The following is a 26,362-nucleotide window of genomic DNA, read 5'->3' on the forward strand; positions in this document are numbered from 1 at the left end:
TTGTGTTAATTTCAAGAAAATTTTATTGGATATTATGAAACAGCTATAGTGTTCTTTACAGCAAAATTTAATCTTTTGTGAGTTGAAAATTAATTAAAAGGCAAAAGTAGATCAGAAAAATATTCTTGCACTTTGAAGTTGTTGTTCAATTATATTGCTACAGATGCACAGGTGCACCATGTCTCATGATCTGGATCCATTCTGTCAGTCAAACAGGGACACCCATTCTTCAACAAAGTATGGAAATATTATATTTAAAAATTGTGAATCATTCCAAGTCCGATTTCTTCATAAAGACTCTTTTATGAGTTGGGCCAATCTCTGGAAGGCCTAAAATAGGAAAGAGATAAGAATTAACGTCATTCGGACGTTGCTCTGGGAAGCTCTGTGGTAACTCTGGAATACCCCGGAAACTGGGAAGGACTGCGAAAAGCAAGGCTGACAACAGTGCTGTCCGGGCAGAACGCCCCCAGGAGCCCCTGGGATGTGGATAAGGACACACGAGGCTTGTACACATTTCCAGAGTTTGTAAAATTAGAGCCTGCACGCATCATTTTCTATTTTATGTAGTCTAAATATTTTGTGTTTCCGTATATTCTCTCATCTGCAAACATTACCTAGAGTTTGGACTGCTCAAATCTGTTCATATAGAAAGCTGAGCAAGTTTATAGACAGCATATTAGTAACATGAGAAGCAAGTAAAAAGAGCACATGCAGGGAGCCTGTCCTGGTGCACACACACACACAGACACACACACACACACAGACACACACACACACACAGAGACATGCACATACATACACACACACACGCACAACTTCTGAAGTAAAGACAGGACATGCAGGGGGCCTGTCCCCAGCGCACACACACACACACACACACACACACAGAGACACACACACACACAGACATGCACATACATACACACACACACGCACAACTTCTGAAGTAAAGACAGGACATGCAGGGGGCCTGTCCCCAGCGCGCGCGCACACACACACACACACCACACTCACACACACTCACACACACACTACACACTCACACACACTCACACACACATACACACACTCACACACACACACTCACACACACACCACACACTCACACACACATACCACACTCACACACACTCACACACACACACCACACACTCACACACACACACACACTCACACACACACAGACACACACACACACTCACACACACACAGACACACAGACACACTACACACACACACACCACTCACACACACACATACCACACTCACACACACACACACACACACACACCACACACTCACACACACACACACACTTCTGAAGGTCAAAGGCAATGCTTGGTTAATAGTTCTTCCTTTTGTGTTTTTCTGCACACAGTCTAGATCTTTTAAATCCGTCTTTCCTCATAGAAATAGACCAATGGCTTATGATTTTACTGTTCATTTATGTGATCCCAAGAAGAAAGGAAAAGGTACTGCTCCAGAACCCAGAACCGGATGGAAACCCCCTCCCTTAGTACAGTTCAGGAAGTCCGGGCCAGTTACTCGCAAGACAACAAACTTTAACTCTAGTTCAGCCTCATTTGCTTACAGATGCCTAGCAATAGTTCATGACTGGTTCACTAAAACCCGGCTTTTGGGGTGTCAGAAGACAGACATTGCATCATTTCTGACTGCCAAGGGGCACACATACAGCCAAGATCAGAGCCAGGAGGCTGTGGCCAAAGAGCATACTCACGACGTCCATCTGCTCTGGAGTAACCAGAGAGAAGGAAGCTCTGAAGAAGGAAGTGGGGGCTGAGCTGTCGATGAAGAAGCCATTGCCAGGAACAAACAAGACCTGTGCAAGGGTGTGGAAAATAAGTGAGCTCAACACTGAAGGAAAACTAAAAGAAAATTCATAGAAATGTAGTATTATTGTGGGAAGGAATATCTTAACCTTAAAAGCCATCATTGAAATAATAAATCACAATAGAGAACAAAAATATACATACACAAGCCTGAGTGCATAGAATCAGGAGACGTATTCACCATTGATATGACCAATGCTATTTCTTCTTTACATATAAAGAATGCATAGTAAGTGAGAAGAAAACACCGAATTTCAATGTTCATTGAACAGGTTAAAAAGAAATGGTAAAATAAAGATAAGTGGTGGCTAACCTATCTACAAAAGTAGTATGAACTCAATCCTTGAGATTTTGGGAGCCGTAAAACAATTAGATATTGGCCTAGCCAAGAGCGGGGACAGTATTTTAGGGAGAAACCTGGAAACGTAAAGGCCCTGGGAGAGGAAGAAAATGGTACATTTAGGGAAACTGAAAGGATGAAAATGTTGAATGCACGAAGAAGATAAAAATGTTAGTACATGTGCCCAAATCGGTGCCGAGAACAGCAAACTGCTCTTCTCGTGACCAGGACGGCAGGGTGCTCACTCCCTCTCCATCCTAGACATACGCACACTTTATTCCCTTTCCTGACTATGTCTGTTCTTTCTTCTTTCCCTCCCTCCCTTCCCTCTCTCTTTCTCCCTTTCCCTCCCTCCCTCATTTTCATGCTGGGGGTTGAACCCAGAACCACCTAAGAGTGCACTTCACCCTCCCAGTACCCTTAGCCACTCCATTAAATATTTTCCTTTATAAGAGTTGTTGTGGTCACAGTTGCCTTTTCACAGCAAGAGAAGCCCTAACCAAGACACCTGGATTACACTGCTTGGCTCTCTCGCTGGCCCAGGAAAGGGTTCTGGTTTTTTTTTTTTTTTTTTTTTTTTTTTTTTTTTTTTTTTTTTATCAATAAATCATTGGGCATGTAAGACACCCAAAGCGACATGTGTGGTAAGGAGAGACTCTGAACTCAGAGCGAAGGGGGATGTCTGAAATTGGTCGCTGATGAGAATGACTGTATTTCCATCAGTTTAGCCAATCTGACTTGTAACTTCAATATTTATCAAAATTTAACTATGAGACAATATTCCTAATATCCCGACATCACACGTGCCTGGGCCATAACATATCTTTTCATTTCATTCAAAGAAATTAGTTCGGAGAAATAGTGTAAATATCCTGTTGGCCATCTCCCACTTTTACCTCCTTTTTAATAGCCTTTTTTTCAATTAGTTCTTTTGTGTCAGAAATCCCCTTCACTTTAATCCACAGAAACATCCCGGCGTTGGGAGCATGCCATTCTGCCAGACCTATGAACAGAAGAAGACAGCGGCTCTAGACATTTCTGATGACAGCAAACTGACCATCCCAACAGCACGGGGGCAGTGACTTTTAACAAGGACTTCTGGACAATGAGTTTCTGCGAATCATACGATTTGATAAGATTCCCCCAAACTGATGTTCTGGGGTGTGGGGCTGACTGAAGGGAGACGGTGGCTCCTGGGGGCAGTGAGTGCGGTCAGCCTTCAGAGACAGCATGGGATTGAGGATGTCTCTCTGTCACTCAGACTGATGCTCACACCTAAGACAAAGGGCTGATTCGTTTTAAAGTCGATCCTTATTCTTTCTGGAGTCACCTCGAATTTCATAAATCCTGTTACTTACAGATGCCCAGATGGATTAATTTCTGCAGAACTGTAATTAGTTAGGATAAGGGTACTTAAATCTAAGAACTCCAGATGTGTTTATAAGCTTTATGTGTATTATGATAGAAAAACTAAGAAGGGACAAGTATTTTGATTTTAATTACTTAAAAAATCTTGACATTAATATTTTGTCACCACTCCTACACAACGTGGTAGGACAGTGCTCTGATCATGCAGATAGAATTCTACTTTAAATGAGGACTTTACAGAGAATGATATATGACAGACATAGGCAGTGTTGATATTTTTGACTTAATCTTTACATCATTTGCCCTCCTCCCCATATTATTATTATTATTTTGGTTTTATTTTGAGACAGGTTTCTCTGTAACAGCCCTGGCTGTTCTGGAACTCACGCTGTAGACCAGGCTGGCCTTGAACTCACAGAGATCTGCCTGCCTCTGCCTTCCAAGTGCTGGGATTAAGGGCATGTGCCACCACCACCTGGCTAACTATCATTTGCACTTTTAATGGTATAATTAAAATCAGGTAATTTATCTGTCTTCTTTCCATAGTAAAAAAAAATCCTAAATTCAAAGCAACAATAGAAAAATATCAAACAAATATGTGTGGCTAATGAATGTGTGTGGCAAAGGATTTTAATGAATTTAAGATGTTAAAATTATACTATACCACTTGTCTTTATTTGAGCTTAGTTTAGAAACAAAGTATTTCAGGAACAAAAGTTTGGAACAACTAAAAATTTCTGAAAGTTTTTGTTGAAGACGAATTTTATTCAGTGGCAGGTAATAGTGCTAGTTAACTTTTTGACTGAGCTTTTTTGTTTGTTTGTTTGGTTAATCTTCTTAGAACCACAGAATCTGGGGTCAACACTGCAGCCCAGCTGGTAGAGTGCTTGCCTTGAGTGCAGGAGACCCAGGTTCTTTTGCCAGCACTTCCTCAACTGGGTGTGATAGTACACTCGGGCAATTTCAGCCCTTGGAAAGCAGAGGCAGGGGGATCAGAAGTTCAGGGTCATCCTGGGCTTTAGAGCCTATCTGTAACAAATATATCGTGGCAGATGGCAGAGATGGTAGAGGTCAAGGGTTGACAATGTGGCACTTGTACCATTCTCCTTAGGGCAGCCTTTCCTCTGCAAGACAGTGTCTACACTACAGTCCACACTGTAGGAGACAGCCATGATAAGCTAAATATGAACTGAACATCCAAAGGAAGTTTTTTACTTCCAACCATTATCACCTGTCATAGCAGGACTCAGCCTTGAATAAATTTAATAGAGGCCTGAGTCTCAGTAGTTTACCCTGAAGCAATACCTGGTTGCAGGAAGGGCCACAAACTGAGATTACCCTAGCACCACCCAAGAACAGACCAATCAAAGGAAATGCCTAACCTTCCAACTGCTGTAGATAAGATCACCTGTGGCTCTCTGTTTATTCCGAGTTTGCAAACTTTCATAGAATAAAGACTCTTTGCTTCTACAAACGGGACTGGGTGTCCTTGTTGGCTTTTGGGGGACTTCACGGATTTGGGCATAACACACACCAGAACTGACCACAGGCTGTGTCTGTCCTCCACCCCAGAGGTGCGATTGCTTGTGTTTATATTAATGCCAAATGTTCCCCACTCACCACTTAGCCACTTGTCTGCAGCTGCCAATATCGCACTCCTCTGGTCCCTGTAGAAATCAATAGTTCTAGAAGACAAAGGCAAGACATTGGGTTCAGAAGCAGACACAGTGTGCGAGGACTTGCTTTTTTGCTTTGATCGAAATGTTGCCTGTTTCATAAGAGAGCACTGTGTGCTTTGACATGTGTCCTGAAAAATTTAAAAAAAGACCTTCCTTCCCCTTTGGTTATAGAAAAGTTAAATTACAAAAACGAATAGAGCAAAATCCATTTCTCTATATAAAATATGGAATTTTATATAATCATCGGTATAAAATATGGAATATAGATGCAGTAGAAATAGCAGGACAGACCTCTGTGTTCAGCTGGCTGGAGTTATGTCGTCTTCAGGGAAGAAGAACACTTGAGATGGAAGGAAGTTGTACTGCAAGGCTGAGTCAATGGTCTGGGAAGGGGACGCAGTTTCTGCTTGTCTAAGCGGCTCAGGAAGCACCACACTTACATCACAAAAGGAATTTATGACCAGTTCCCATGCCCTGTGCCCTTAGCTGATTATCAAATAAGATATTTATATGTGGGGGTTGATGTGGAATTCCCCTCTGTATGGTTAATAAAGAAGCTGCTTTGGCCTATGGCAGGGCAGAATATAGAAAGGTGGGAAATCCAAGCAGAGATAGAGGAGGAAAGAAGGTGGAGTCAGAGAGAGGCCATGTAGCTGCCTAAGAAGCAAGGTAACAAACCACGAGCCTTGTGGTAAAATATAATAGAAGTGGATTAAGATGTAAGGAGCTAGACAGAAGTCCTTCAGCTAAAACAGTAAACCCTAACCTGGACCACTGTGGTGTGGTGTGGTTGGGCAATAGTTCAGGCCAGACCTTGAATGCTGCTTAGCAGACTTTCTATGTGAAAAGCAACTAAAACAAAAAGACAACTCTGTGTGTGTGATTTTGGACATTTGGTGTAGGAGGGCCTTCTTTCTATGTGTTGCTTTCATTGGTTAAATAAAGAGACTGCCTTGGCCTTTTGATAGGACAGCAGCTTAGATAGGTGAAGTAGACAGAACAGAATGCTGGGAGAAAGGAGGCAGAGGCAGAGAGCTGCCTGCCATGAAGCTGCCAGGTCAGACATGCTTGAATCTTTCCCGGTAAGCCACGAGCTCATGGTGACACACAGATTATTAGAAATGGCTTGAATCAAGATGTGAGAGTTAGCCAATAAGAGGCTAGAACTAATGGGCCAGGCAGTGTTTAAATGAATAGAGTTTCTGTGTAACTATTTCAGGTGTAAACTAGCCGGGCAGCAGGGCTGTGGGAAGCGGCCCACCGCTCCATTATGACAGACATTGAAGAAAAAAGAATGAAGGGGATAGAGAGATGGTTCCATGGCTAAGGACAGTTGCTGCTCTTGCAGAGGACCGGGGTAGGATTTCCAGCACATATATAACAGTTTATAGCCATTTCATAATTAGTTTACAACCATGTATAACTCTGGTTCCAGGGGATCCAGTGCCCTCTTCTGGCCTCCCAAGCACTGGGCACGTGGTACGTAACCTATATACAAGCAAACGTTCATACACACAAATTATAGATAAATAAATCTTTAAAAGAGAAGGAAAAATAATAAACCAGTATGTGGCATCATTTGTTCTTTGTATTCCGTGCTCTTATTTTGCTCACAGATATTTTAACAACTGACCCAATACCTGTCAATATGAGCCAGGAAGCCCTCATCTCCCCATTGGTATAGAAGCTGTGATATCATGAGCTGAAAGAGAGAGAACGGTCATAATGTCTTTGTTCATTCTCAAATGAACCAAGGTTGTACTTTCTAAACACAGAAGGCAACCCCTTACACGTAAACACACAGAAAGATGCAACAAGCCTGGGTCAGATCCGTGACTTCAAAAAACTTCATTAAAGCCAGGACAGCAGTACTCAGGCTCAGCTATAAAACGCTCACTGCATAAGCGCGTGGGTCTGAGTTCCGGCCCTAGCATCTCTGCCCAGAGCTGAGCATAATGGTGTGCACTTACGACTCTCATGTCAGGGGTTGGGGCAGGGCAGTTCCTGAGGTCTGCTAGCTCGAGGGAGAGCTCTTGTCTCAAAGGACGCCTGATGCTGACCCCTGGCCTGGACCTACCTGTTCGCACACAAATGGCCACCTACACATACAAAACAAAAACAAGAAAGAAAGCAAAACCTCCTCAAATCCAGAACTTCATCGTATGCTAGGCTCTGCTATAACTTATTAATAGATCTGTCTTTTTGACCTTCATAAGAATTAAGGAAGGTTAGTTTTGTTTTGCTGGTGGGAAAACTGAAGTGCAAGATTGAATTTTATTCATGTCAAACAACTGATCATAGAGTTGGATTCCAAGACAGATTTCAGCTCCAGATCCAAGCTGTTGGTAGCTGGACTATAACGCCTCGGCAAATTTGAAAACATATATAATATTCTCTTTCTTTCCCTTTGGGTTGTGTAAGGATCAAACCCAAGACCAAATCACTGTTAAGTGTATACTAAAACAAGTTATATCCCGAGGCCTCCAAACATATACAGCAGGTATATTCTATTAAATATTGAGAGATTTTCTATTTAAAATGGAGGAGTTCTGAAAGTTATAATAAATTTTTGTTGATAAAATAAAAAATAGGAGAAAAGCTCTTTGGTGAAATACCAGGATGTTTATAGGATGTCCAACATAAAACAAGTGTCCTGTGAGATACAAACTTCTCGTTTTGAGGGCCAAAGATATGGTACAGTCAGTAAAGTGCTTGCCCTGCAAATGCAAGGAGCGAGTCCAGATTCTCCCAGTGAAAAGCCAGGCACAACAGCTGGAACCTGCAATCCCAGCACTGGGGAGGTGGACACGGGTGGATCCATGGGGTTTACTGGCCAGTCAGTCTAGCAAAAAGGTGAGCTCCAGCCGAGCCCCAGGTTCAATGAAAGACTCTGTCTCAAAGAATAACGTGGAGAGCAATTAAGGAAGACATCTAGTACCGACCTTTGATCTGTACACACGGTGCACACATGTGTATGCTCACCCAATCCATATGGGAGTATACACACAAACAAATGCAAGCGTGCACAAAAGATCTCTTTCTCAAGACTAATAATTCCCAAATCCAATATCTTTTCAAAGCTCGAGAGGAAATTCCTACACGATCTTACTACTTAACTTTATTTTAATTAAAATGCTTTCTGACGAACAACCTTAGAAGCAGTTGAGGACTGGGCAGAAAATGCCCTAAGCAGGGTTATTTCTTTACATCATTATAAAGCCCAACACAAGAAAGCCAAAGTTTGAATTACTTCATCGAATTTAGTTCCATAGGGTTTTTTTTCCCACGCTTATTAATTGACTGACTTCTAGTGTTCTCCACAGACAGATGAGCCTGCCCTGGTTCATAAGGACTCTGGGAAGGCGGCGTGACGACACAGGCTTAAAGGATTTCTCTTTTGCTGCTTAGATTAGACCCCTCCAGGTGCTGGTCTGCTCATTCTGTCTTGGAAATGGAGATTCAGCATTTGCTTTTTCTTCCCTAGTGGCTTAAGTTATCTTATCTGTCTACATCTGATTCTGATTAACAACAACAACCACAACAATAGCAACCACCACCACCCTAAGTTGCGCTTACCTGTGAGAGGGTGCAGGGGTGCAGTGATGAGACTTGTGTGTGCAAAACAATCCTCTCTATTAAGGACTTGGGGCCCGTCATAAACCCTACTCTCAGCCTGCACAGAAGGAGAGAAGGCTTTATACCAATCCCACATCAGCAAGTAAGGAGAATCATTTTGCTGATCTCACTAGGAAAAGAGTAATGGCCTGGGGACAAATAGATCTTGATGGCTTAAATATTCTAGTCAAAGTACTTAACTTCTGAAACACTTAAATTTAAGTACATTACAAAACAATGTGAGTATCATTAATAATTGCTAAACATGATATTTTAATACCGGTTTCCAAAGGGTGCTCGATCACCCTCCTACAACTTAGACTACTAGCCAAGCATCTCTGAATACTGGAAATTATAATCTTCATTGTAAAAATAATACTCAAGTAAAATAATCACATGCCTATTAGTGAGTTTCAGTCAAGTGGAATACAAGCCTTCTAAATAAGAGGTCCTTGAACTAAAAGATTTGAGGTGAACTTCATGTTAGAGATACAAGCCTTACCCAGAGGAGATGATCTTTGAGAAGGTGTCAGCTCTGATCACACGCCCATCCACATCCATGGAGAGAAAGGTTGGTACCCAGGGCTTAAAATAGGAAGAAAACCACTGTTGGCATGCAGGCTCTGATCACTGCAAGGTTGCTTTGCTCATACTGGAGCAGGCAAACAGCAATAGCCTGGGCACATACAGCAGCAATGTCTTACCTTATTCTAGACCCTAAGACCTGCAATGCATGTGTTCTTACACTAGTGTCTGTCTGATCTCAGGGTTTCTCTGCTAAGTATACTCACAAAGGTTTCCTTATTGGCTCAAGATGTCATTACTAAGGATTTGGAGAAACTTCCAGCAGGTCCTCTGTCTTCCTTGGCATTGAAGTCTGGGGTTATTATATTTAGGGGAAGGAATCAGGGAAATGAGCTCACATACAGTGGTGATCCTTGGAACTGACTAGAAAGACAGAGAGAGCTGTGAATGCAGGTGAGAGGTTTAGTTAATGTTGCATACTGGCACGGAAGGGGCTCTGGTCATTCTGAGCATGGTAAACATGGCTCTGCCAGGCCATCCTTTCTCTCCATTCTCTCTGCCTTGCTAAAAACTTTTAGATTACATCCCTAACGCTTGCCCCCAAGGTCTACTCCCTTATTTGGCTCCCCCCAACCCACCAGGCTGACTATCAAAGTCTGGCTATCAAAGTATTGAAGTTCAGCATTCAAAAGCCCCCTTTGGCTCCCCTAATTAACATACCCAATTAAAATTGAGCATCTCATCCGAATACAGGGTTTCTCCTTTTACCTTATAGACTGTTGTTTGCCTATGAGCCATGTCTGTGTCCTCTCTATGAGAGACAGTCCTTTGTCCTGCCTCCATCTTCCAGAACAAACACCTCTTCTTCCTCTCCCTTGTTCTTTTCCTTTTCTCCCTCATCCTCTACCTCCTGTCTTTGTTTCTTACTCCCTGCTCTCAGTCTTGCTAGGGCAAATACATCTTCTTTGTTACTCAGAACTTGGTCTCGGTGGTTCCTGAGCTGACTTTTCTTAAAAACACTAAGATTTTCTTTGAACGTAGGGCCAAGTGAGAAAGGGGTTCATGGTCACATGCAGGGAGGGAGGGCACGGCAAACCATGCTCTGCAAAACTATGTAGCAAAGAAGTTTTGTGTCTTCTCAGTAGATGTCAATGGAGGAACTGCATCCAATCAGAGGAAGGAATGGATGTCTGCAGTCCTGAGGACATGCCCTGGTTAGGCCCTGGAGCATGAACTACTATTACTGTCTGCTGGAAAACTGTTATCATCATGAAATGCAGACACACTTACAGTGAGGATGACTTCAAACACCCCGATCCGCTAGATAAGGTTCAGAGTAGCTGACAAGGGTGCAATGACGTGGCTTCAGTGCCTTCTTCTCCATCTATGGAGAGCTTTGAGCACAGCCCTACTTCGCTTTCAGCTTGAATACCACCTCATTCCCCCTTAGGGATCAATCTAATCAGCCGCCATTACCAGACTGAAGGTGAAATACAAGATGAAACCTATGCTATGTCTGAGGCTAATATGAAATAGGGTCTGGAGTTTGGCACCACCAGCCTACTTGGTTCTGCTTGTTTAAATGGATCTTTCAGAGAACTAGCTACTCTTCCAAAGGCAACTAGTTTCTAGAAGGAGCATTCATACAAAAAAGAAAACTGACAAAACTGGAAGATTGATAAACCACAGAGAGCTCACTAACGGTTCATGTTCATTGACTCAAGTCAGGTTCACGTCCAATGTAGTTAATAACTTACCACAAATGATCTTTTGAAAGTCTACATACCTTGTTGAACTGGAGAAAGTAGTAAGGATCATCTTCTATTATGAGGAAATCATATTTTCTTGCAAGCTAAAAGGTGAAAATGACATATTTATTTCTTAAGAACTGTCTAAAATGAAAATTACTGGAATCACCATTCTTTGTTCTCACTCATCCGTTCATGGTTTCGTCCATTCAGTTCCTGTTATCCCAGATGTTGAGGCTGAGGATGAGTGAACTGCTAAAGGCACTTTTTCTCACATAAGGCAAGAGTGCATAAGCGAGCTGGATAATGAATAAGGATTAAAGGAGGTCACATCGGAGGAAGAGTGTTAGGACAGTATGCTGGCTAGTCTCAGGCCTACTTCACACAAGAGAGAGCTATCCTAAAGGAGGGAACTTCAAGTGAGAAAATGCCTTCATAAGATACAGCTGTAAGGCATTTTCTTAGTGATTGATGTGGGAGGACCCAGCTCACTGTGGATGGTTTCATCCCTAGATTGGTGGTTCTGGATTTCATCAGAAAGCAGGCGGAGCAAGTCATGAGGAGCAAATCAGGAAGCAGCACCCATTCATGGCCTCTGTGTCAGATCTTGCCTCTGGGTTCCTGCCCTGTTTGAGTTCCTATCCTGACTCCCTTTAATGAAGAGCTGTGATGTATAAGTGTAAACCAAACAAACCCTTCCCTCCCCAAGTTGCTTTGGTCACGGTGTCCATCACAGCCATAGTTACCCTAAGACAGAAGATTTCTCAGGTCAAACTTCTGGGGAGCTCTTCCCCAGAAGTAACAATACTCAAGATGATCAATATGATCAATTAGTTAAGAAAATATTGGGGAAGAGGATTTTAGACTGAGGGATGAGAGAAAGGAGGGATCATGGGGTGAACAAAACTTGGGGGGATTAGTAGACAGAAAAGGAGAATATGGCTTTGGCATTTGGGAAGAAAGAGAGGGAAGGAGAGGGAGGGAGAAAGAGAGAATAGAGTAATGGCATCACACAGCTTTACAAACTTATAATGGAATTATTTAACTTTTAGAATTTTGAAAGTCACAATGCAGATTTTTTGTTTACCATACCACAGGGCCTAGGACTGGTTGCCATGCAAACAGTGACCAGTTAGACACTAGGAGTCAAATGCAGCAGGGTGAGTGATGATGTCATACTGTCACACAGTGAGGAGAGACGGTGGCTTAGGAAGTGGAGCTAAGAGCAGTGGTGGAGAAATAGGATCAACTTAGAAGAATTTGGTGGTGGGGTTCACAGGATGAATCGTATATAAGAAGGGAGAAGTGAGAATAGAAAGAGAGAAATGAAGGGAATTGGTCATGGACATCCCCATGCTGGAGAGTATGGAGGGGTGAGTTGTTCATGAGAGGTTTAGGGGTGGGGCTAGGGAAAAGCCGGGATATTTGGGCCAGGTTAAGTTTGAAATCACAATGACACACAGTTGGAGTTCAGGGTAGAGGTGGAACTGAGCAAGGGGGACATTGTCTTATGCAAAATGAAATTTATAGTCATGGGACTGGATACCACTATCAGGGAAATGTGTAGATAGCACAGCTCAGGAGAGAGCCTGGAAGATAGAATGGACTATAACTATCAAAGCAATGTCTCGAACCTTTATGTTGTTCACGTAAAAGCACTGGTTGGAATCTGGCTATGATTCCACTGTACACAGTTAGGTTCCATGTAGCTAAACAGTGCTTAACACTTATTTTTAGAGCAAGTTGTAGGGAAGGTTAGGGACTCAGGGACAGCAGAAGCCTTACAAAAGGCTTATCTTATTTTTTCAGATTTATGTACAGCTCTGTACATGCTTGATATTAAAAAAAATTGGCAAAAGTACAGGGCAGCATAGGTACCTACAGAGATTTTAGAAAGAAGAGTCTCCTATTGGTTTTTTAATTTTTTTGTAGCCCAAAATGATAATAAGTAGCAAATAGACAGAGCAAGTCAAAAATAAAGGGAAAACACAAGTATCCAGTAATAAATAAAATAGAGGGGAAACACAAATATCCAGTAATAAATAAAATAGAGGGGAAACACAAGCATCCAGTAATAAAAAACAAATGTGTTCTCATAACAGGTGATCAAGAATGCCACTTTTCATGTATTAAAATACCAACTAAATGAAAGTGAATTCAGAGACAAGAGCTGTGGTCATTTATTGTGTGTTACTTTAGTCGGAACCTTGGCATAGATGGAGGAGTCCCTTTTATTAGATGGTGTCTTCCCTGGAAACAAGAGGGCAACAGGAAAATCAGCCCCCCAAAGGGAAAGAAGAAACCTGACCACACACTTGCCACCCTCTCATAAATACCTCATAGATTTCCTTCTTGCGGGCACCCGTCAACGAGTTGCCTGTAGGGTTGTTGCCATTTGGGACAGTATAAAGAAATTTTGGAGTCTTTTTCGTGGGGTCCTTGGCATCTTCTGGTTTCCATCGGGAAAGTATTTTTCTGAGACCCTCTGGAATAATCCCATGCTCATCGCTGGGGACGTTAAGAATGTTGCCACCCAACGGCTTCATCTGCGGAGGACAAAAGGAAATCCAACAATGCAGCATGATTACAAAAACGCAAGCACCATTTTCTAAACGCATCAAGAACTGTGCCGTTCATGCCCTTAAGCAGGTGAACTGTACTCAGCTCCAAGCTCCAGAGGGTTGAGCTCTATATTGTAATCCTATTGTTCCTCTGAGATCAGCAACAGCTGCTGTCTATTCATTCCCACGGGAAGTCTTGCACTTCTTAGCCTCATCTGTGTTAAGCTTGGTCATGTGTGTCTTACTCCTGTTCACAGAAGGTGAACCGCCATTGATGTGCTCTTTCCTCCTAAGCAGGAACTTTAAAACACCAGCTCTTGACTGCCTATGTGTTTTCCCATTTGCTTCATGACAGGCAACATGCCAAACAGGGTGCTTCTGTGAGGTTGGGGCTTGGAAGGAAGATGCCAGGGAGCAAGCTGCATAGCCTTGAGGGGGTGTGTGGTGGGAGAGAAATAAAGCTCAGAAGTTGGCAGCGCTCGAGACTTGCCTCTTCTGACTGAATCATCTTACAAGAGAGAGGACGGGTTTATCAGTACCCATGGGTAATTATGGGCGACACCACATGCATGCCACAGTGCTGTGCCCTAGTGCATGAGCGGAACTATCTAAGGAAGGACAGGTTTATATGGGCTCATGGTTTCAGGGATTTCTGTCCATTGTGGCAGGGAGAGCATAGAGGAGCAGAACAGCCTCACATGGTGGTGGTCCAGAAAAGAGAGAGAGGTTGAGGGAAAGGGGTAGAGGTAGGGAGTAGGGGTAGGGAGAAGGGGGAGAGAGGGGAAGACCTATGGGGGGCAGAGAGAAAAGGAGAGAAAGAGAGAGAGAGGGTTAGTTCGTTGGTTCTCAGGCCAATCAGGCTGACAACCAACACTGACCATTACAATCCTCTAGGCAGATTGGTAAGATTGATGGTTAGGAGGTTCTTACTATGAGTGGAAATAGGGTCCTTCACAGATGTGAGACCCACAGCCAGACATTACTGTAACATGAGGGGCTGCTTGTTGGTGTATCTGTCCCGCCCGGCACCCCACAGCCGGTAAGCCCCAAAGAAAAGCACACACAGGACTCCATAAGATTATAAACTGATTGGCCCATTAGCTCTGGCTTCTTGTTAACTAATTCTTACATCTTACAATAACCCATAATTCTTGTCTGTGTTAGCCATATGACTTGGTACCTTTTTCAGCTGTCAGCTCACATGTTGCTTCTTCGGTGGTCTGGGCAGGAATGGTGGAGGGAGCTTCCTGCTTCCCAGAATTCTCCTGTTCTCATTGCATCACCTCTACTTCCTGTCTGGTTTTCCTGCCTATACTTCCTGCCTGGCCAATCAGTGTTTATTTAAAACACGTTTGACAGATTGCAGACAATTCTCCCGCACCACATTACGTGGAGACAGAGTCTAAATTGGAGGTCTCCATCAAATCCCTCCACTCAGAGTTCAGAGAGTTCTGTGAACTATGAGGTGGAAAGACAGTAAGAGCCAGAGGATGTGGATGGCAGGAGAACAGGGGCCTATGAATCAACTAAGCCAGGCACCTATGAGCTTCCAGAGACTGAAGCAGCAAGCACAGGAACTCCATGGGTCTACACCAGTTCCTATGAGTGTATATTATAGCTATTAGTTCAGTGTTTTTATGGGATTCTTGGCTGGGAATGAGTGGGTCTCTGACTCTTGGGCATGCTCTTGGTACTCTTGTCTGTCGAGTTGCTGTATCTAACTTTGATATCAAAGTTTTGGCATCATCTTATTATGTATTATTTTGTCATGTTTGGTTACCTCTTATAATTCTTTTCTTTTCTAATGGGAGACAGAAAGGGAGTGGATTGGGAGGGGAGATGGGGAGAAGCTGGGAGGAGGAGGAGGTGGGAAACTATAATCAAGATATATTGTATGAGAAAAGAATCTATTTTCAATGTTCAGTTCTACCACCTTAACAGTGTGGACAAGTAGATCTAATTATTCTATATGATGAAGAAAATTCCCATGCTTCTACGTCAGGGAACACTACCGCAGTTCCTAGAACCATTCGCCTTATCACTGGACAGTTCTGAATTCTCTCCTGGTTCCAGTTGTACTTCCCTGCCTCTGATCCACTTTGTGGACATAGCCATCCTAAAATGGGATGCCCCGGACCAACCTAACAGTCAGCAGTGAGGCAGATAGTATCCCGATTCCTGCATGCTGCAGTCCCACTGTCTTAACACTGGAGAAGAAACTCCCAACTAGACCGTACTGGGGTAGACTCATAGTAAGCTGACATGTAACATGGTTGGACTCAAACTCTTGGCGATGGAAAAGCAAGTTTTTGGTAAACTAAGTCACATTTGATATAGAATATTAAGAAATTGGACATGGTTTTTATACAGTGTAATTTTAGTACATACGCCTTAATTCTCTAGAGAAGAAATAGGACATGCTCAATGTGTTGCATACACCTTTTAGGAGCCTCTGGGTCACAGACGAAGATGTTAATTATAATTTATAGTGGACAGATGCTATCTTTTGTTTGTTTATATCTTCATACTGCTGTGAATTCAAAGAAAAACAGCACACAGTCCGATCTGGTTTGGAAACGAAAGTGCACTTTACAGAACATATCATTTCAAACACTAAAGTATATCATAAGTCTACAAATAGGAAGGTAGCATCTCTCCTTGTGCAACACAGTATCTGAAGTCATTAAGTTCTAGGAAGCACACACAGATTCAGGGCACACTCACACATAATCACCACCACCTTTGCCTGAAACTCAGCCACAGCTCAGAACTTAATAATATGACCCAAAATGCCCAGATCAAATTAAATAAAGTTAGTCAAAATAATTCCGTTTACTTAAACTTTCTTTCTAGACCTACCTCTCAATCCCACTCTGTCTTCCCCATAACTCCTCTCCTGAATGTTTCAAAACATATCATGGTGCTATAGATATAACTTGTTTCCTGCAACATAAATCGATCATTTCTGCTTGGTGCCAGGAACTGGAACACACTCTTCCTCTACTCCTTTGCAGTTCATTGCTGCTGAGAGCGAATCACTAAAAATGTTCACGGGATTCCAGACAACTTCACTGAAACCAAAGACTCTTTAAAATCCATTTAGTACAGAGTACACCTTTTAAAAATTGTTCTTCTTTCTTGTGTTGTGTGGGCGTGTGTGTGGTTCCGTGCATGTATAGACCCAAGGTTGATGTTAGGGGAATCACCCTCTATCAATGTTCAACCCTATTCATTACACCAGGGTCTCTCAATCAAATCAGAATCCATAGCTAGTCTAGATAGCCAGTTTGCTCTGGGGATTCGTGGGCTCTGCCTTCTTCTGGAATTACAGATAGACCTTACTCCCACCAGAACTGACTTGGATTCTGGGCAACTGAACTCTTGTCCTCTCCTTGTGTGAGCCAACATTCTAATCCATGAAACACTTCCCCAGCCCTCTAAATTGCCTTTTTAAAAAACACAATTTTCTTTTTCTTTTTAAAGCAGCAGCTTTGATCTTAGTGTTTTGATGTTAATGTGATTAATAGCATACCACACACTCAGAATTCAGCTGTCACACAAAATCAAGCATCCTGTTAATTGTAGTGAAAGTGAGGTCTACTGTGAGAAACAGATTAGGGACCAAATGACTGCAGAAGCTAATAAACCACACCAGTTTTAAACACATGACACTACCGAGCCTTGCTGCGAAGCTTAATAGAAGAACTTGTCTCTTAAAAAGGTCTTTGAGGTGACAGGCATTCCAAAGGGCTGTAAAGACTTCCTGTTTGGTAAAATATGTACTCACAGCATAAAGGGTTCCGGGGAACAAAGGTTCGTTTACGAGGATAGTGTCTCCAGGGTTGATGAGCATTTCAAATGCCTGACAAAAGAAGCAGGGGTTAGCTCGGATAGAACAGCTCCCATTCTTAGAACATCTTTTCTTTTGTGCTCCCAGGATCTAGAGGGGGTTGGAAATGTTTCCATAAGGGTTGGGTGATAACTATTGTGTGAGCCATAGTGTTTCTGTGGTAGCTGCTCATCTGTCCTCCATAGCGAGAGAGTACCCACAGCAATGTGTAAGTAAGTGAGCGGATCTGAGTGCCAATAAAACTTTATTTCCAACGTAGCTAATGGTCTGGATTTTGCTGTCCAGCAGCTTGTTGGCCTCTGTTGTAGGACAAAATGAAAAAGAACACCACTGGTTTGGCTCCTAAAATTCATCTCTTTCTTTTATTGCTTTTTGGAAAACGTGTTAGATGTCGATTATGAATCAGGCCAGGGAAGATCACTGGAGATAACATCCTTGGCAAAATGGCCAGGTTCCTACTGGAACCTCAGTTCCATGTATGCTGATCTTCTAGGAGAGCTAGACGTAGACACTAATTAGATAATCATCTCAATAGAGGGGCCAAATCCATGTCAAGTGCTGTTAGGGTCAGGTGCCCAACATCATGGACATCTCATTGCAGGACTTTGGCATTCAGAGAACGTTGGTAAGACTTTGGTGAGGAAGTGATGTCCTATATAGAGAGCTAGTATATATAGGGATACGTGACAATTGATATCTTTTAATAAACCATAAACCAGGAGACTTCTGAGACTTGAAGTGAAATATAAAGAGGAGGTGAGAGAGAGAGAGAGAGAGAGAGAGAGAGAGAGAGAGAGAGAGAGAGCATTGGTATGGGCAAACAGTGTCTACACCATGTAATCATTCAGGCCATAGAAGGTGATTAAGGACTTTAGAAGGGAGAAGAGAATAGGATGAGCCACCTACGTAGTTTCAGAAGATTGTTCCGACTACAGTCTAACATACTACAAGAAGATGGGCAAACAGGGGGGAAATTTGGAGGACTGTTGGGAATTATTGATATGACCCTAGCGGTAGGCACAGGTAGTCTCAGCTAGAGAGGTGGCAAGGCAGGGAAGGCCTGAGAGGTCTTTAGGGAATAAAAACGAAAGGGGAATGCTTGTGGGCTGTGATGGACGAAAGAGGAAGACTTTGAGATTTTTAGTGCCAATCTCTTAAACACAGGACCAAAGAGGCGCCTGTACCTGGTTGAGAGGAGTTGTTGAGTTTAGTTTTGTTTCCCCCCCCCTTAAACATTCTGCTACAGTGTTAGGCAGACAACGGACAAATGCATTTGGAACCCCTGTGGAAGTAAGTGGTGGGCATGCGCTTCATCACACGAGTGTGAACAAAGGCACCCAGACGCGACACACAGATACACTCAAGGACTGAGGTGTGACTCCAGGCAGACAACGGACAAATGCATTTGGAAAGCGCGTGGAAGTGGTGGGTATGCGCTTCATCACGCGTGTGTGAAAAAAGGCACCCAGACGCGGCACGCAGAAACACTCAAGGACTGAGGAGGGACTCCAGGGAGTCAGAGGTAAGGCAAGGAGGATAGTGGAAAGGAGGCTGCACAAGTCTGACAGAGGAGAGTGCAGGCGGAGAGGGTTGGAGTGTCCCAAAAGGTCGGAGTGGGCAGTGTTGCCAAGCAGGGCTTAGCAGTTAGGTGTGACAAGGTTTGGCAGTGTGGACTCTGTGAAGACTCCTGATGTCATTCACAGCAGACCAGAATTTGTGCGGGGTCTAGCACGACTCGACTGCGCATGAGCCACGGAACAACAACCCTCTACCTTCTGTTGTACCACAGTCCCTGCCTCAAATCTTTCCTCCTGTCAGTTTAAAAGCCTATATGACACAATAAATTAGAGGGCTATTTTCAACTGGGCCAGAGAACTTAAACTTTTGTTCTCCAATCTGACCTGATGCTTCATATATTTTTACCGTTCTGAACTTTGACATCTGATAGAAAATATACTCCTCCTAATGGACCTGGCCTTCACAAGGCAGCCTATCACCAAGCAGACCAGCCGAGTGACTGACAGGTGTCTTGACCACACAAGGAAGGAGGAGGCCTACAAACACCAAATGGGTCAGCTGAAAGGGGAGCTGCACCTCCCCTTTGGCATTGATTAAAGGATGGAGATTAGAATTGGGGAAACTCTCAAGGGCTCACCCCAAATGAGGAGGTAGTGGCGGTTGATGGCTACTGGGAGAGAAGATTGTCCTTCTGGTGTATTCGGCTGCTGGTTGGTTGCCTGCGCACCAGTGGATGGCTCTGCACCCATGCATTATGAGAGCATTAATTGGATTTAGCCAGTTAGTAAAAAAAAATAAGAGAAGAACGTGAATTTGGAAGGAAGATGTGTTTGTGAGTTTAAGAGAATTTGAGAAAGGAAATATGGGGTGAATATGACCATTTTTCATTGTGGTCATTTAGAAAATTCTCAAAGAAGAAATTAAAAAATAAAATAGCTTTAAGAGAAATAAAAAAAGTCTATTCTTAACCCAGCCTGATAGAATGAGGTTAACTTGTTTAAAAACATATGAAGGATTTAAATATATGCACAGACTGGCTACTATGGAACACATAGAACAAAAATTAAACCAGATTCTTGCTGTGATCTCCATAATAAAGTCACTTTTACTAACTTCCTTTTTTTTTGATATGACTGGAATTGTAACAGATAAAGGAGAAACAATTTTCTATCTCTTTCCCCAGGGAAGGTCACAATATGCTTTCTAAAGGAAGTCATTTCTTCGAGAGAACTCCTAACTATCAGTCCACAGAATCACAGATGTTTCTCCTCTGGCAAACATCTACACAGTAGCTAATTGTGTTTCCTTTTCTAAATACACACAAAAAACTGGTTGTTTGATTTCTCTTATCTATTAATTAACCCAAAACATTTGTACCTGACCTTTGTGGACCATCAGTCTTCCCCCTTGCCATCACCCCTCCGATCCTCATCCTATCTTTGACTTTGAATTTCCTGCTTATTATCCTAGGTGGAGAGAAAAAGGCTTACAAGTAGCCCACAAAACACAATCCACTTACAGTGTGTGGGAGATGACCACATTTAGGAGTGTGCTTGATTCTGCACAAAGCTTTCCTTCTCCTTCTGTTCTTACCTTGCAGAGACCATCCTGGCAGCCGGAGGTGATGCAGAGATCCATCTGTCCTTGATTGGGTGGGTAGTGGACAGTAGGAGGATTATGCAATTTTATTTGCAACTGTTTCAGCCAGGACAGAAGTTCTGGAATTCTAAGGCAGGCAATGCATTTTAAAATTTATGGTCATAATAATCTTAGAAATAGTAGGCAGAGAAGAAATAGTGACTTAATATCAAACTTATTATACATTCAATTTAAAAATCCCTCAAACGCCTTTCAGCAGTTTCAATATTCTCACTTAAAAAATGGTACAATAGCACGAGACATTAAGCGATTCGCATAAATTCAATCAACCAGAAATCCACATAAAACCAGCCATTTAGTCCATGAATCAAGCTTGATTCTACATTCTACTTATATCGAAGCCTGAAGTCTTGTTTCCCCCTATGACATTCATTCCATAGTAGAGTCTTTGTGACACTAGGAAGATTACTGTACGCTGTCTAGATGTTTGCCCAATTCATGTTCACATTAATCGCACGATTTCAACAAACTCTTCAAACGCAGGATTTTTTTTGTTTGCTTTGATTGTGTATATAGCTCAGGCTGGCTTTCAGATGATGCATATTCCACTATACATTTAATAAAATATTACATAAAGAATTAATAAATTAACCTTTATCATTGGGAGAAGACCAGCTAAAAGAAGTCTTAAGGCATATGGTTCAGTTTGCTTTCCGACACTTAGACATTTGAGCTTATGGAAGCCATGCATTTGTGCCTGTTTCAAAGGAGACATCATAATGCCTGCCAGAAAACCAGATGGGCTGTCTGCAGACCTCTTCCACCCTCTCTGTTCCCTTCCCTCAGACTCAATGCTTCAGCCTCTTCCCTAGTCTGCAGCATATCGCCAGCTACAGCCTCCCTTTCCCTCGGCCTACATCTTCTGTGGGCCTTGCAGACTATTTATTCTTCATTAGCAGCCCTCCCCCCACTCACCACTGCGTCCCAGCCTCCAGCACCAGCAGCCATCATAGTTGTCAAAAATCCATAGAGGAAGCAGAAACCAAGAAACGAAACAGCCACCCAACAAAGACAAACCCAGAAATCTGCACCTAGGCCTATAAGCATCCCAAACCCAGACGCCTAGATGGTGTAGGAGGTCCTTCTTTCTATGTGTTGCCTGTATTGGTTAATGAATAAAGAAACTGCTTTGGTCTGATAGGGCAGAACTTAGGTAGGCAGAGAAGACAGAACTGAATTCTGGGAGGAAGAAAGCAGAGTCGAAGAGATGCCACGGATCCACCAGAGTCAGATGCTGGGTTTACCTGGCAATCCACTGCCATGTGGTGATACACAGATTAAGAGAAATGGGTTAAATTAAGATGTAAGAATTAGCCAATAAGAAGTTAGAGCTAATGGGCCAAGCAGTGGTTTAATTCATATAATTTCTGTGTGGTTATTTCGGGGCTAAGCTAGACGGGCAGCCGGGATCTCCTCCTACAACACCTAGACACCAGCATAAGAACACAATCAATAACTCGGGCAATATGTCTCCACCAGAGTCAGCTAGCCTACCACAACAAGCTGTTCATCATAGCCGAAGCACAAGAAAAAGGCCTTAAAACCAACTATATGAAGACGCTAGCGTTCCTGAAGGAGGAAATGAACAAATCCCTTAAAGCATTTCAAGAAAAAACAAACAAACACTAGGAGGAAAGGAATAAAACTGTTTCAGACCTGAAAATGAAATAGAAGCAACAAAAAACAAACAAAAACCTAAACCAGAAGAACAATGAAAACCTAGCACAAACTGAGGGAATTCCAGAAATGAAAAATTGAAGAATTAGAACATGATTTACTCAGGCAAGCTTCACTAACAGAATGCAAAAGATGGAGGAGAGAATCTCAGGCATTGATGACATGATTTTAAAAATGTACACATTGGTCAAAAAATGTTAAATCTAAAGAAAAAAATCCCAACATAAAGCATCCAGAAAACCAGGGAAACTATGAAAAGACCAAACCTGGCTGGCTGGTGGTGGTGCCCCTTTTTAATCCCAATACCTGGGAGGCACAGGCAGGTGGGTCTCTGAGTTCTAGGCCAGTTTGGTCCACAGAGATAGATCCAGGACAGCCAGAACTACACAAAGACACCTTGTCAGAAGAATCATTCCTACAAAGAAGAGAGAGAGAGAGAGAGAGAGAGAGAGAGAGAGAGAGAGAGAACCAAAACCCCAAACCAAGACTAACAGTAATAGAGTAAGGAGAAGAAACCCAGCTCAAAGGTCCAGAAAATATTTTTTCACAAAATCCTAGAAAAAAAAAATTCTTAACCTAATGAAGGTGATGCCTATAAAGGTTCAAAACACCAAATAGATTGGACCAGAATAGAAAATCCTCTTGCTGTACAGTAATCAAAACAATAAACACAAAGAACAAAGAAAGAATATTAAAAGCTGCAAGGGAAAAAGACCAAGAAATACATGAAAGTGTGTCTATTAGAAATACACCTAACTTCTCAGTGGAGACTAAAAGTCAGAAAGGTCTAGACAGATGTGCAACAGACTCTAAGAGACCACAGAGGCCAGCCAGACTAATATACTTAGCAAAACTTTCAATCACCAAAGAAGGAAAAAGTAAGATATTCCACGATAAAGTCAAATTTAAACAATATCTATCTACAAATCCAGCCCTTATAGAAAGTTCTAGAAAGAAAACTTCAACCTAAGGAGGTTAACTATACCCATGAAAACATAGGAAACAAATAATCTCACACCAGCAAAACCAAAAGAAGGGAAACACACACACAGATACACACACCATCTCCTCCACCACCACCACCATCAATAAAAGCATCAAGCAAAAAACCGCACAGGAATCAACAATAATTGGTCTTTGCTATCTCTCACTATCAGTGGTCTCAACTGCCCAATGAAAAGACACAGACTAACAGCATGGATGTGAAAACTTTCTGAACAAGCACTAAAATCAACAATGAATCAATGAGACCTCAAGAAACTGAAAAGCTTCTGTAAGGCAAAGGATGCCACCAATTGGCTAAAGTGGCAGCCGACAGAATGGGAAAAGATTTTTACCCACTCCACATCCAATAGAGGACTAATATCCAAAATATGTAAGTAACTGAAGAAACCAGATATCAAAAACTCAAATAATACAATTAAAAATGAGGTCTTCATCAAATCCCTTCCATAAGAGCTCAGGAAATCCTGAGGAAGAGGAGGTGGAAAGATCGAAGAGTCAGAGGAGAGGGAGGACATCAAGAGAACAGGGCCCTCTGAGTCAACCAAGCAAGGCACATATGAGCTCACAGAGACTGAAGCAGCAAACAGGCCCTACATGGGTCTGCATTAGGTCCTCTGCCTACACATTACAGCTATTAGCTTAGCATTTTTATGGGACTTCTGATTACGAGAACAAACTGGTCTCTCTGACTTCTATGTCTGCTCTTGGGATACTTCCTGTTGGGTTGCTGTGTCCAAACATAGTTATGAAAGTTTTTTGACTCATCTTATACATTTTATTTTGTTGTGTTTGGTTATCATTGCTTAGAATTCTTTTGTTTTCCAATAAGACAGAAACGGAGTGGATAAGGAAGGGAGGGAATGCGGGGAGGAACTGGGAGGAGTGGATGGAGGGAAAACTATAAGGAGGATATGTTATATGAGAAAGGAATCTATTTTCAATACAAAAAATAAAATTCACACTTGATTCTTAAAAAAAAGAAGTATCATTATTGTCCAAGGACTGTTTTATCCACTTTCTCTCTTTTCCCACTCATAGCTTCATCTAGCATTCTTTTTAGTATCATACTCAGATCAAATAGTACTTTCTTCTAGATTTTTTTTCCTCTGGCTTTCCCAGTCATTTAAAGTTGAAAACCAGTCACTGGGAGGTGGGAAGCATTTAGTACTGATTTTGCTTTTAGCATTTGAAAATTTCTTCTCCGGATTGTCCAAGTCATTGTACTCCTCATTAACAAAAGGACTAGGCCACTTTACCAGTGGGATATGGAAACAAGCCAGTAGAATTTATCATCTATTGTTAGCTTACCCATAGCTTGGAGAGTACTGAAGAGCTCTTCTGATTGTCTCTTCTTCAAATCGGATGGTGTTTCCGTTTTCCACAGTGAAACTAGCCTCCTTAAAGGGGAACATTTTTGGGTTCGGAGATCCAGGAGCCAGGGAGATCAAGGTTTTTGGTGCCTTGCTCATTATATCAACTATGATAAACACAAAAAAGAAGAAAATATGTCTACTGAAGCATGTATAAACAGACAATTCCGTATGCGTTACAGTCAACTATCGTGCTTTACAACATCTCGCGATAGAACGTGCCGTGGCCTGAATGTGGATGTCTCTGACCAATTCCTGAGTTCTAGAACATTGTACTCGATATGACATGTTAAAGATGGGTTTAGATCACGGTAGCTCTGACCTCGGAAACGGAACTGGTGTTCTTACGAAAGAGGCCGAGCTGCAGCAAGAAGCGTCATCAACCATTTGGAATTTCCCTCTTTGGGTACCTGATGTGGGGGACTTCGCAGCCTCCAGGACCGAGAGAAGAGCATTCTTGCTATTTATTTAATCACCCACTCATGCTAGTCTGACACAGTGGCCACTGTGCAGAGACCGAATGCTAGTCTAAAATAAACACAAAATAACTTTTTCTCGGCTTCCTCACTTGTGAAGGGATAGAAAAATGGGGATGGTCAAGAAAACAGGAGAGGGTTTTGGAATCAAGCAAAGGGACATAGCAGCAGAAGGCCTTTCTCCACTTATTCCAATACCCACCTGTGTGTGCCCCAGCTCCACCTCTGGTTTCCATTTCCCAGGCCACTCACTCCACACCCATGCACCTCTGTTTTCCCTGCAGAGGCCACCTCTGCCCCACAGCAAACAGCTGAGCTTGTCCTTTTGGTTCGGAGTCTCCAACACCCCAGGGTAAGTACTCACTGCCTTGCCTCACCTCAGCCCAAGTTCTTAGTGAACACATTTATCTATTCCTGCTTCAATTCATGATCACAGATTGTCTTCACCCTTGAATGAATGAGTGCAACCTAGCGGTGACCACCACAACAGTGCACCGAGCAGAAGAAAACTTCACTCTTGTAGACAAGGGGAGGCGCTGCCTATGTTTTTCACCTGTGGCTCTGATGGGAGAAGGCTTTCTGGCAATGCTGGTTGCCGTGAGGAACCGTGAATAATTCATGTCTGTTGGTCGCGTGGCGCAGGATTAGGAAAGCCGGTCGCTTAGAACGACCTCCCAGCTCCCGGGGAAGCACAGTTAGCTGGCCCAGCGGAAGGCTGCAGAACGCTACCCAACCTGCCCGGCTGCCGGCTGTCTTCGGTGGCTAAATAGGCCCGGGCCAGGAGACAGCAGGGACAAAGTCCGTCTGCAGAGGGGATGGGCACCGCGACCGACGTCGGTAGATTGCAGTAGGCCATGCTCTCTCCCGCCCGCCCCGTGCACTGGCCTATGGTAGCCAACCGCAGGGAGTGGCCCTAAAGCAGTCCACCCGCCAAAATGGGCGTGTAGGTACGAGAAAGGCCAGAGCCTTCAGTGATGCACAATCGCAACCGGGATTAGTGCCCGAATCCATACAAAGGCAGCATTGACTCTTGACCTTGCAGCTCAGAGTTTCGCAACACAGAATCGCCTTTGATTAAGGTTTTGCCCTGCCTGATCTTTTAAGTGAGCCCCTGGAAC

At 42.9% G+C, this 26,362-nt stretch overlaps 1 protein-coding gene across 2 annotated transcripts; it reads right to left on the reverse strand.

The window, feature by feature from the left end:
* On the reverse strand, nucleotides 1-26,028 carry Aadat (aminoadipate aminotransferase). Of its 2 annotated transcripts, none has more exons than XM_048455741.3 (13): nucleotides 25,798-26,028; nucleotides 24,707-24,875; nucleotides 20,651-20,783; nucleotides 17,477-17,551; nucleotides 13,465-13,674; nucleotides 11,167-11,232; nucleotides 9,358-9,440; nucleotides 8,817-8,913; nucleotides 6,881-6,942; nucleotides 5,182-5,246; nucleotides 3,090-3,196; nucleotides 1,742-1,843; nucleotides 1-330 (listed from the first exon to the last, which is right to left on the reverse strand). In XM_048455741.3, the coding sequence occupies exons 1-13, from the start codon at nucleotides 25,862-25,864 to the stop codon at nucleotides 289-291; spliced, it is 1,278 nt and encodes a 425-aa protein (XP_048311698.3). In that variant the 5' UTR covers nucleotides 25,865-26,028; the 3' UTR covers nucleotides 1-288. The 2 variants fall into 2 exon arrangements, with proteins under 2 accessions (XP_048311698.3, XP_085536454.2); XM_085680328.2 differs by lacking the exon at nucleotides 25,798-26,028 and adding an exon at nucleotides 25,447-25,495.
* Between the last annotated feature and the right edge of the window lie 334 nt (nucleotides 26,029-26,362).

Source organism: Myodes glareolus, chromosome 23 (genome assembly GCF_982192425.1).
Source record: "Myodes glareolus chromosome 23, mMyoGla1.1, whole genome shotgun sequence".
NCBI lineage: Eukaryota > Metazoa > Chordata > Mammalia > Rodentia > Cricetidae > Myodes > Myodes glareolus.